Below are 12,356 nucleotides of genomic sequence, written 5' to 3' on the forward strand. Positions count from 1 at the left end.
CATGGACGGGGTGGTGGTGGTGGTGTGTGTGACAGGGCCTGGGGACACAGGATCACCCTGGGGGGGGGGGGGGGGGGGGGGGGGGGTGATGTGCTGCAGCCCCGTGGCTTGCCCAAAGCTGGCAAAGCCACCCCCCACCCAGCCCAGGGTGCAAGGGGAAGGGGGGCACTGGCTTGGGGGGCTGCCCCACAGCCCCCGAGCACCATCCCTGATGCTGGGGAGGGGAGGTAGCCTGACCCCCACTCCCAGAGGAAGTTTGAACCTGGCAGGGATTGAGCCCCCCTAGGCATTCCCCACCCACATGCTACAGCCCCCAGCCACCATTTGGGGTAAAACCTAAACCCTGTTTAGGTTAAAAAAGGGGTAAAAACTCACAACCATACCCCCCGGTTCTCACGCTGCTGAGGGGGGCGATGCTGGGCAGGGCACCCAGCACAGAGCTGGGAAGGCTGGGGGGGGTGGGGGGAGGGGGGCAACCAGGTTTTGGGCTGGGCAACCGTGAGCACCGGCAGCCCTGGGTAGGGGGTGGGCAGGGGGCTGCGGGGGTCCCTCAGAAGTTCTTGAGGCGGCTGTAGAGCTCCCGCTTGCTGCGCTCGCCCGCCCCGCTGCGGCTCTTCTGGCGGAACTTGCGCAGGTCCTCCTTGAAGTCCTCGTGGTCCATCGGCCGGTAGTCCTGGGGCTCGCAGTGCATCTGGGCACCCACAGCTCTGTCAGCACCTGCAGGCCCCCCTCCCCAACCCCTGGGGCAAACCCAGCACCCCCCAGGACCCCCAGCACAACCCCCTTCCCCTGGAGGTACCACCCTCATGGAGGATGCTCAGAGCCAGACCCTTTCCCCTCACAGGGCAGGGTTTTGGGGAGCGGAGAGGGGGATTTCCCCCCACCCAGCACTCTCACCCTCCTGCCAGGGACCTCCCCCCCTCCCACACAGGGGGTGAAAGTTAGGGGGGCTTACCTGGTACTGGGGGAAGAACTCCCGGTACCCCCCCTTCAGGACATAGAGCTCGGGGTAGTGGAGGTGGGGGTACTCGTTACAGGCTCGGTCCTTCTCCCTGATGAACCGGCACCTGCGGAACAGGGGACAGGATTGGCACCCAGATAGGATCCTGCCATGCCCAGGGGGTCCGGCAGAACCCAGCGTCCACCCCACCTCCCCCAACCCCCCCAAACTCACATCCTGGGCCCCCTCTCGGAGGAGAACTCGCAGTGGAAGATGACGATCACCCTCTTGCTGGCGTCGAAGGGCACGATGGGCTTCTTCAGCAGGAACTCCTCCACGTCCTGCTCCAGCGGCAGGTTGACGGCGCCCTGGCGAGGGAGAGGGGCCCCTTTCAGCCCCCCCCTCCTCCCATTTCATCTCGGGGAGGGGGGGGGGGCCTCCATACCCTGCCCCCCTTCTGCCCCATCTGTTGGGAATGTCATCACCCCCCTCCTCCTTCCAGCTGGGGCTCAGCACCTTTGGGGGGGGGGCATCAGCCCCTCTGAGGTTTGACAGGTTTGTGTCTCCCCCACCCATGACCACCCTGTCCCCAGCCCCGAGGGGCGCAGCAGCGGTTCTGACCTTGATGTGGCCTCCCTCGTACTCGTAGGGGTACCTGCAGTCCACGATCACGCAGCTCTCGATGAGGCTGCTGAACTGCCCCGTCAGCACTGCCACCATCTGTGGGGGGAGCCCGTCACCGAGGGGGGGGCGGGGCAGGGAGGCAGCCCTGTGGGGGTGTTTTTTTGGGGAAGAGGTCACTGCTCCCTTACCATTTCAGGAGAAATGTACTTCAGGTCCGGGTGCTTCCCCTCTACCGCCTGCAGAAGGTAAGGCTGGAGGAGAGGCGGGTGCTGGGTCAGGATCTGTCCCTGGGGAGACGTCCTGGCTGCCACCCGCTCCCCCCAGTCCAGAAGACCCCCCGCCTGCGACGTTTGCTCCCTCCCAAGAGGGACAGGGCTGCGGCACTGGAAGAGCAGTGGGTCAGGCTCTTCAGGCTGGAAAGTCTCAGCCCCAAGTCCCCTTGGTCCCAAACAAGGGCCACCAGCTGTATTGGGGCTCTGGCACCAGCGCAGGGCTCCACTGATGGTCCCCCTTTGTTTCAGGAGAGGGGGGCAGGCGGCACCCCCAAGCCTGCAGCACCCCCAGCAGCCCTACCTTGGAGAAGTCCCCGATGAGCTCCTGATGGTCGTTGGCCAGCAGGTTCTCCATCTCCTCGTGGCAGAAGGACCTGGAGCACAGCAGCCGTGCTTTCTGCGGGGACATGAACCAGAGACACCCCCCTCGGCGTTAGCGAGGGCGCCGGCAGAGCCGTGGCACCGGGCAGTCCCACCCGGGATGGGCAAGGACGCCTCACCCCGAGGATTCCCCATCACCCACCGGCTCCGCCGCTGCCGCCTCCTCGCCAGGGCTACCGGCCACGCTCCTCTGTCGCTTGGTCTTGACGGGGTTGTCCCGGTCCTGGGGTCGGTCTATCCGCTTCAGGATGGGCCTGGTGACGCTGCTGGGCATCGAGGGCGAGCGGAAGAGCTGCCGGCACCTGCCGCGCTTCACCGGACACTGTGTGGGGAGAGAGCCTGTGTCGCTGCCCAAGGGTCCAGCATTCCCCCCACATACCCCCCTCCCCCCAGCACCACGAGAACAAAGGCAAAAGGGTCCCTCTCTAGTGGCTGCACACCACCCAGGACAAGCCCAAAGCCCTGGGGGGTGAGTGCTGCTGGCCAACCAGTGACCCTCACCCCCAGACCCCACCTTGGAGACCCAAGGAAGGGGGAGCCTGGGGCCCCATCCACCCCCCGAGACACCCAACGTACCGGCTCAGCCTCCTCCTTCCTCACCAGGGGCGCAGTCAGTAGGTTCTCCATCCCCTGTGGCCCGTCGGTATCGCTCTTCTGGGGGGGCACCTGGGGGGGCCACAGGGGAGAGACAGAGGAGAGCATGAAGGGAACGAGACCCACTGCTGCTTCGCACCCCCCTGGGCAGGGACAGAGCCCCTGCCCAGGGTCCATCCAGCTGCGCAGATGGAGAAGCCCTCCCTACCTTCATCTCCTCCTCATCCAGGATCTCCACGAAGCCATCATCTTCCTCTTCAGACATGGAGGAGGTCAAGGAGCACCGGCGCAGGATGATGGAGCTCTCGCCCTGGGCGACGTTTTCCTTCTCGGGGGCATCAAACTGGGGAGGGGACATGACACAGCCCATGGCTCAGGAGTGGGGCCAGCCCCACACCAGCCCTGTTTGCAGACGCAGTGACCCCAATCCCCCCAGCTCCCACACCCACAGGTCTCCAGTGCAAACAGGGAGGCTGGAGCAGCAGGTCCCGGCTCAGCAGCCCCTGCAGCAGGACCACCCACCCCCGGTGCCCCCCTCTCAGCGCCCCCAGCCCCTCTCACCAGCAGGCCGGGTGCAGAGCCGAGTCTCTGGCTGAGGGGGTCCCTCCCCGCAGCCCCATCGTCGGCGGGCAGCCGGCTGCGCTGACTTGGCCTCTGCAGCTTCTTGAAGACAAACCCCTCCTGCAGCAGTGGGGGAGGGGGGGGTGGGCACGGCATCCCCCTGCCCCTTCCCCGGTCCTGCCTCCCTCTCCCCAGCCTTGCTGTCCCCCCTCACCTTGTCCTCAGGCTTCCTTGGGCCCCTCTGCTCCCTGGCCCCGTGGCTGTTGAACTCCCGGCAGTGGGAGATGTTCTTCAGGACCGGGCTGGCCCCCAGGAGCTGTGGCTGCGGGGCGGGTTGGGAGGGGTGAGAGGTGCTGCACAGCCCCTGCGCTCCCCAGCTCCATCCTCCTCCTTCTCCTACTCCTCCTCCCAGCTCAGCCAGGGGCACAGCAGGATCCAGCTCAGCTCAGCCCTGCAGAGCCCCTGGGACTTACCGGCAGTGAGTGGATCCTCCGGATAAGGAGCTTATTGCTGCAAAAAGAAAAGGATTGAATGAGGAGAGAAGATGCCCTGGACCAGCAGCGTCCCACCCCCCCCGCCCCGAAGCTGGCATGGACCCCCTTGTCCCCTGGGTCCCCACAGTGGGGTGAGACCTCCCCGGAGAGGACCCCAGGGCAGCAATTCCTCCAGCCACTGAGCAACACCGACAGCTTGATCCAAACCCCAGGGAAGGGCAGACGGACAGCCTGGCTTTCGTGTCTGGGCACAGGGACAGAGCCCCTTCACTTACTCTTTGAGAGCTCTCCTGGATTCTGGGATTGCTGTCTCAAAGCTGCGGGAAGAGAGGAGCCAGGGTTAGGGGGGATGGCACCCCGTGCCCCAGCCTGAGCAGCCCAGGAGCCCCGGGGATGGGCAGCCGCAGCCCTTACAGGGACCCCACCCCACGCAGGGGTCATCAGCCCCCCCAAGGGGAGAGCAGCTGAGCGGCTTTCAGCCCCACAAAGGGTTAAAACCCCATCTGGAAATCACTGGTTTCAGACGGGGGACCCCAATCTGGGCTGGGGGGTTAAGCAGCACGCTGAGGTGGTCCAGGGCACCCCGCTGACCCCGCTCGGGGCCCAGATGTAGCTGGTGGCAGTGGCGCCCGCTCTCCACCTGTATGTAAATCCGGCAGCGGGGATGCTGGGGATGCTGGCCGTCGGCCATATGGCCATGCAGCTGCACACTGCGACAGGACGAAGGGGGCACTGGCGTGTCCCCTGCAGCCCAGCCCACCCAGCCCCAAGGCTGCCCCAGCATCACCATCTGCCCCCAGTTACTCAGTCACCCGACATCTGCCAGAGAGGGGCTCTGCCAACGGCCCCGGGAGTGGGCGAAGCCACTGGCGTGGCACCCAGAGCCCCTCAGCCCTGCAGAGCTCGGCTCTCAGTTGATCCCTACACCCCAAATCTGCCAGGCCTGGGCAGCAGCACCCCAAGGAGGCTGAGGCGGGGGTGCTGGGAGCCCAGGGAGGTGCTCAGCACCCTCACCCCGCTGCGTGGTGAGGCAGCGAGCCGTCTGCCGGCCGTCCCTGCCAGAGGAGGACTTGGCACAGCAGCACCGCAGAGGCTTCTTGCCTGCACCCGCTGCCAGACCCCTGCCTGCAGCAGGGCTGGGCCGAGCACCAGCACTGACACCCCCACTAGAGGTGGTTTCTCACACCACCCCCCACCAAAAATCAATTTTGGAGTGGAGGGCACAGCTAGAAGCACAGCCCCCCAGCAAGGCTGGGACAGGCTGAGCGTGGGCACTGCAGGCAGCCTGGGGAGGGTGAGCAGGGGGGACACAGTGGGCAAGGGTGGAGACCTCCTGGAGTGGGGGGACGCGGGGCGAGGGACACTCACACTTCCTCCAGTGCAGCGGGGTCCTCCAGCGTGGGGGAGTCCAGCCCCACTCCTGCGGGAACAAGGGGCAGGGGTAGCACCGGGGGGGGCGGGTGGGAGGCACGTCGTGCCCCCGGGACCCTGCTCCAGCACAGGTCCCCCCCCTGCTCCTGTGGGGCGCTGGCAGGGTGCAGGGGAGCCCCCCCCCCAGCTATGTTCCCTTCTAGCGCTGGGGAGGGGGCCACAGGGTGGGATCTGCTGTGTGCTCAGGCGGGACCCTCACCCCAAGCTCCCCCTGTCCTCCAGCATGGTAAAGGGACGACCCTGGGACCACCCATCCTGGCCAACATGTCCCACATCACCCTGCACAGGGACCCCCACTGGGGTGGTCCACAGCCGAGCCCCCCCCGGGGTGCAGGCCTGGGCGGGTGGGGGGGCTCCCACCCCCATCATCCAGCACAGGGAAGGAAGCGCTGGGGAGGAAATCCCAGTTTAAAATCCCAGTCTGACTCAGAGCATGACCAGGAGCTGAGACAGAGCGAGGGCCCCGGCTCCCACGTGCACCCCCAGAAAGACCCTTCCCCACCCTCAAACCCCTCCCCTGCCTTCCCAGACCCCCCCCCCCCCCCGCATGCAGTAACCCCCTGCCCAACGCCCACCCCCTCGGCACAGCTCCCCCTGCACACCCCCAGCCCAGGGGAGGAGGGGAATCGGGGCAGGGGCGGGTGTGGCAACAGCACCCATCGCTCACCCGCGTCCGAGGACTCGGAGGAGACGGAGCTGCGGGGGGAGCCCAAGGCTGCCGACCCCCGGCACGGGCTGGCCCGGCGCCTCTGCAAGGACAGCCCCGCCACCCGCCGCTTCGGGGTGTCCCAGTGGCTGCGGGCAGGGCGGGGGCGGCGATCAGCCCGTGGGGACCCACCGGTACCCCTCGGGGTGCCCCCCTCGGGTGGGGCGGTGGGTGGTGTCCCCCCCTCCGCGCTCAGCACTGCCCTGAGCCGGCAGCATTCACGCGTGGGGGGGAGGGGGGTGCGGTGCGGGGCAGCCCCCCCGTCTCCACTCACCTTCCCAGTCCCACCAGCTTGTCCATATCCAGCGTCAGCGGGGTGACCGGCGACATGCCCGCTCGCCTCCTGGCCACTCCGGCTAGCCCACGGCCACCGGGGCCGCCCTGCGCCGCCATGGCGAGTGCAGGAAAGGAAGGGAGGCGTTAATTACACCCGTTGGAGCGACCGTTCCCGGCCCCGGCGGAGCGGAGCGGGGCCGCGCCGATGCTCCGCCGTCCGGTGCGCGAGGGGGGGGGGGCGCGCGCCCGCGGCCGCCCCTATTTATATTCGAAAACTAACAGGGGAGCGGCGCGGCGGGAGCCAATGGGGAGGGGCGGGGGGCGGGGCCACGGCCGGGTCGGGGGCGCGCGGGCAGGGGAGCGGAGCCCGGGGGTGCGGGCAAAGCACGGGGGGAGGGGCCAGCAGGGGTGCAGGGGCATGGCTGGAGGGGCTCAGGGGGCATCGCCCAAAATGGGGGGGGGCATGGCTGGGTGGGGGGACATGGCTGGGGAGCACAGGAGAGCTCGGCCCAAAGTGGCTGAAGGGCATGGGGGGGGCACGGCTGAGGGGGTAAATGGGAATGGAGGGGTGCGTAGTTGGGGTCTTGGGGGGCATACGGCTGGGGGGGCACGGAATGGTGCGTGGGTGGGGAGACATCGCTGGGGGGCTGCACGTCGGGCGTGCGGCTGGGCAGGATGAGGGGTGGGTGTCCGTCAGTGAATGTGCAGCCCAGGGGGGAGCCCAGTGTTCGGACACTGCCCCCACCCCCAGCCACAAGCCCCCAGCCATGTGGAAGTCTTTGCAGTAAAGATCTCCTGGCGATCCGAAAGCCCATCCGCTGTTCGCACCATGGGGGAAAGCGCTGAACCCCTGCCAAATCTGCTGGGGCTGCTGACACCCACCTCTTGTCCCGTGCTGATGTCGAGTGCTGTATAGACAGTTCCAGATGCCCTAGAAACAAAAGAGCAGCAAAGACATGAGAAGTGGTTTAGACCCTGGAAGTGAAAGCCCTGACAGGAGCTCTCTGCTGCCTGTAGTGTTTCTAAAACACCTTGGTTCCTCCACTCCTTCAGCCAGCAGCGCACAGCGCAGCAGCCCAGAAGCCCCCTGCCATGCAGGCTATCCAAGTGAAAACTTAGGTCCAAGAGGAAGAAAAAGGGCTGGTGCAAATCTCCAGAGTTCATACTAAATTCTTTCAGTCCAAAACTGAAGGGCAGGGTGCCTACAGAGACTGGAAAATAATAGATATCATTCTTTTCCCCTTTTCTCCAGTTTTGCTCTGTTGGGGTTTAGTTTTTTCCTTTTTTTTTTTTTTTTTTTTTTTTCCTTGCAGGGGGTGTGTGTGGATTTTTTTCCAGAGAATGTAACACACGCACAGTCTAGCTGTGCCTTCTTAGACCTCTTCTTTGGATCTATCTGCAAAACTCCGGCAACACCATGCAGTCATTCTGAGAGCCCTGAACACACGTGCCAGACAACTGAGGAAAGGACAGTGCATTGACACTGCATGTATTACTGAATGGTTGGTTTTCACTACCTCTGCCAGAAAAGAGAGCTGAATATTTAACCTCTGGTTGCAGTTTCTAAACTATACCATTATAATCCTGATCACTAAATACTTTTTTAAAGCAAAAGAGTGGAAAGAAGTGTTCTTGAGAAGTGTTATTTATCTGACAGCTATCAGGTTCTAAGTTGCTCTTTCAGGCAATAAAGATTTTTCTCCTTTCTTTAGCGTGGCCGTATTATTTTGAGACACACAAAAATGATTTCCCCTAAGAAAACAAGCAAACGGGTGCCACAAACTTGAGGGACAGTAGATCTTCCAGGTCCTGCCCCTCGCTGCAGACAAGACGTTGCCAGCATCAAGTGCTCTTTGACGATGCCTTCTGACCACAGGCACCAATTCTGATCAGTACTGAGAGACAGCAGAATCTAAGCCCAGGGTCTGAACACGTTTGGAGCTTGCCCGACTTCACGCTTGATATCACACCAGCAAAATACCTGGCCCGTGATTTTGTGTAAGTAGCTGTGACTGGACTTACCCTTGCCCGACTTGTTCAAATCGAGTGTATTTCTGCTTAGGATCTGCCACGCTCACAGTGCTCCCTGAAAGAAACAACATTAAAAATGGAGACACCCCCTTCCAGCAGATCAGAAATGCCGCCCCACTGTCTGGGGTTGGGAGCCGTTTGTAGGCAGCTGGGTGACAACAACGATACAGGCAGCTCCGCAGCACAGAGAGTCTCCACGAAGACTGATTTTTACAGTCCTCTGGAGAGTCACCCGGACAGGAAACCAAGAACTTGGAGAAACATTCACAGGAGCCGCAGATCAGAAAAGAACAAGTACCAGTGCAAGTGCTTGTTGTCTCGAAACACTAAGGACAGCTGGAACAACAGAGCCTTCATCTTCTTAGCAAGAAATAGTCCGTGCGATTCCCCAGAAGGTTTAAGACTTCTGGAGGTTAACTGCCCCTTGGGTTCTGGAATCCATTCTGATGAACAGGTGCCACTTGCAGACAGGAAGAATATTGCACAGTGTTCCCAGGAGGGGATCTTCTCAATGTTTCAGCGGCTTGCCAAAAGAATGCCGTTATGTTTTTAGAGAACAGCGTCTCCTGTTACAAACAAGAGAGAAAAAGCATCTCAGGCAAGAAGCCAGAGAGATTGGGAACATCAAGGAGGAATGCAGATTGGGACAAAGAGGCAGTGAATGAAAAACCAGCCATGCGCTGCAGGACAGAGACAGAGGAAGGAAAAAAGAGGGGCAGGGAGCAGGACAGAGGGAGAGCAAGGAAAACCAAAGGGGCAGGTAGAATAGCAGAACAAGAGAGGGGCTTGGAAACCAGAGAGGGACGAAGAGGGAGCAGGGTATGAGAACAGACAGAAGAAAGGGACAGGGAAGCAAAAGAGTGACGCCAGTGATGGAAGGTGGGAGGGCACAGGCACAGGGAGGCACCCGGAGCACAAGAGGGGTGACACGGCCCCAAGTGTGGACGGAGGGTCGCAATCACGACAAATTTATCTACACACTTGCAGATAAGCCGGCACGTCTTTATTGCAGCGCTGGGAAGCACAGGGACAGCTCCACCCGATGGGCTTCAAAGTTACATCAAAAATTCAACATCTTATACCCTTTTTCTGCAAAGTCAGGATCTTTAACAGATTTTAACATAAGCATGCATCTTATGCCCGCTATTAATTTTGACAGTTACAATGATTGGTCCACCCTATTCTATAACTTTCTTAATAGTCCTATCCTAATCTAATAATTGGTTATTTTACTGATCAAAATCTCTGATATACAAATTAGGATGGGGAGGACGGGAGAGTCTTCACAGCAACATTCCTTTGTTTCGATGGATTCATCACATAAGAGAACTAGCTGAGAACGTACAATTTCACCCCTTGTACCTGCCTCCCTCCCTCCTCGTTCTGTGTTCTGTACAGTTTCCCAATCCACAGCAGCTTCAGCTTTGGCCATCTTCCTAAGGCCTGCATCTGCTGTCTCTTAGCATAAGTGAGGTTTTGTCTACTCCTTACCATAATGTAAATTAATTGAATCAGGAAATAATTAACTATAAGAAATTAGTTGTTTATTCAAAACAATTAATTATCAATGAAATTCAAAATTCAGATCTGATTATAACACAAGGGCCCAGGACTCACTGCCGCTCCCGCTCTTGGTGCTGCTGGGAGCATTTTATTGTTGAGACACTTCTGTCTCTGCCTCTCTCAGCTCTTACAATCTGAGGCTTCCTACATACACAGCCTCACGTGCGCACACACACACACACACTACATGGCTGTACCGTGCTTTGGTTACGCACACAGGCCCCGCGGTGCATGTTGGTGACCAGCTCTGCTGAGGACTACTCACAGGGACCCTTCCTCACGCGGAGAGGCCGGCTGTCTCTTGTCTGCAGCTGGGGGCAGCTCGCAGCCGGATCCCCTTCGTGTCCTTCTCCAGCCACTTTTCCTTTTGCCCATCTCCTCAGCTTCAGCCTGAGCTGGATGCAGCTGACGACATCCCCAGGGCAGGAACAGACCACCGAGCCCCTGGCACGGCCTCTGGCAGAGGGAAAGAACCGTGACTGTCACAGCCAGCCCCAGGCCGGAGCCCCTCCTGCTGCAGCCGCTCCTGCAGACCCCGCTCCTTCCCCGCACTGCTGCTGAAGGCCCCTGGGTTAACAGAGCCCTGGGCCTGCCCGAGGCCCCGCTCGCCGCTGCCAGGACAGGCCGTGGGGCAGCCTGGGGCTGCGGGACAGGCCTCAGGGGAGGGGCTGGGGACGGGGCAGCTGCAGGGGGGGAGCGGGGCTGGGGGGGATCAGGGGGGCTCTGGAAGTCGGGGTGCCCAGTGCCTGTGATGGGAGGTCTGTCTCCTTCTCCTTCCCCTGCCCAGCCCTCAGGTCACCCCCGGGGATGCCCCAGCCGGCCCGGCTCCGGCTTGGAGCTCCCACCCACCACCCCCGGGCAGCCAGCAGGCAGAAGACACCCCGTCACCCACCCAAGGGCCTCGCTCACCTCAGGGGCAGCCCCAGCCCTCACCTCAGACAGGCCACGCAGCATCCCGGCAGAGCCATCCCAGGAGCACCCGTGCCCCCCGCCTGTGGCTCGGCCCTACCGATGACGTCCAGGTACTGCCGCACCACGCTCTTGGGGTCAGCGCCCAGGAACACGTAGAAGTCCAGGATCCCGCCCGTCGTGCGCCAGGTCAGGGCCGGGCTGGGCTGCAGGAGCACATCTGGCGAAGCACGAGCGCCGGAGGAACAAGCTGAGGATGGGGACGTGGGCCAAGCCCATGCCCAGCACCTCCATGGGACTCACCCATCGCGTTGCTGTTCAGCAGAAAGACGCCGTGAGCCGAACCGCTGTCCTCCATCACCAGGTAGAAAGGGTGGGAGCCGTAGAGGTTGACCTGGGGCTGGAGTAGAGCACAGCGCAGTGCGGGTGAGGCTCCGTTGGAGGCCCCAGCACAGCACCCACCCCACCACCTGCCTGCCACTGGCCAGAAGCACCGTCACGGCTCGGGGTGCAAAGCCAGGGCTTGCAGCCCCAGACACTGCCTGAGTCAGCAGAGCTCTGCCCCAAACAAGAGCCCTGGACCGTGTCAGGGAAAGCGGCTTCTGAGCCAAACAAGAGCCCCAGGGGGGACAAAGCCTGACTTGGGGACAACGGTCCCACGGGCTTGCCCAGGGCTGAGGCCAGGTCCCAGAGCTCCACAGCCACCGATGCCTTTCCCCAGCCCCAAACAAGATGTCAGAGGTTGCAGGGCCACCCCCACAGGCGCAGATGAGCCACCTCCCTCTCCCTCAGCCCCGCTCCGTACCACAGGCGCCATATCCCGATTCCAGAGGGTGACCCTGGTCCATGCCGTGTCGAGGACCAGCGGCGTCTGGTGCTCCCCCAGCCCAGAAATGAAATGGGAGGGCAAAGAGGTGGAGATCTGCAGGAACTGGTCTGCGAAGAAGAGGGGCGCGACGGTGGTGTTCGGCCTGTTGGAGAGAAAGGGAGACTCCGGCAAACAGCCCCAGCGGTGCCCAGCAGCCGGGTTTCGACTGATCTCTGGGACTCCTGCTTCCCTTCCCAGGCACCGAACCGCAGAGGGGCTCAAAGCAAAGCCCCCGCAGCCGCTGACCGCCACCCCACTGCTGTCACCGCCATCCCCTGCCGCATCCCTGCTCCGTCCCACGCACCGCTGGGGTTGGGGCCAGGACCCGCTTCCAGACCGAATCCCTTCGGGAAGGCTCGGGGCAGGACGGGCACTTACAGGACCTGCCCGTCGCGCTGCCGGCAGACGACGAGGCCGAAGGGATCCTGGTTGATCTGCAGCCCGTAGAGCGGGGAGGCGGCTCGGCCGCTCGCCCGCGGCGTGGCCAGGGGCACCTCGTACCGCTGCCGGGCCGGGTCCCGCAGCTGCGGGGACAGAAGGGAGGGGGGGGGTGTCAGCGGGGGGGTCCGGAGCACCGGGGCACCGGGCCCGGGGCCGGCTCGCACCGTGAAGCGGAGGCGGGTGGGGGTCTCCAGCGCCACGTCCAGCCGCAAGCTGCCCACGGCCCCCGGCAGGAAGCTGGCGGCGACGCGGCGGAGCCGGGTGG

The 12,356-nt window shown here is 62.7% G+C and overlaps 1 protein-coding gene across 1 annotated transcript; it reads right to left on the reverse strand.

Annotated features, from left to right (window-relative positions):
• Window positions 1-550: 550 nt before the first annotated feature.
• Window positions 551-11,599, reverse strand: LOC147412732 (M-phase inducer phosphatase 2-like). The gene is made up of 15 exons (XM_086481076.1): window positions 11,588-11,599; window positions 11,086-11,182; window positions 10,883-11,002; window positions 5,235-5,286; window positions 4,142-4,183; window positions 3,846-3,861; window positions 3,020-3,154; window positions 2,794-2,868; window positions 2,360-2,539; window positions 2,138-2,233; window positions 1,753-1,815; window positions 1,562-1,660; window positions 1,175-1,308; window positions 956-1,067; window positions 551-691 (listed from the first exon to the last, which is right to left on the reverse strand). Exons 1-15 carry the CDS (start codon window positions 11,597-11,599, stop codon window positions 551-553), a joined length of 1,374 nt encoding a protein of 457 aa, XP_086337202.1.
• Between the last annotated feature and the right edge of the window lie 757 nt (window positions 11,600-12,356).

Source organism: Leptosomus discolor, unplaced genomic scaffold (assembly GCF_034619465.1).
Source record: "Leptosomus discolor isolate bLepDis1 unplaced genomic scaffold, bLepDis1.hap2 HAP2_SCAFFOLD_169, whole genome shotgun sequence".
Taxonomy (NCBI): domain Eukaryota; kingdom Metazoa; phylum Chordata; class Aves; order Leptosomiformes; family Leptosomidae; genus Leptosomus; species Leptosomus discolor.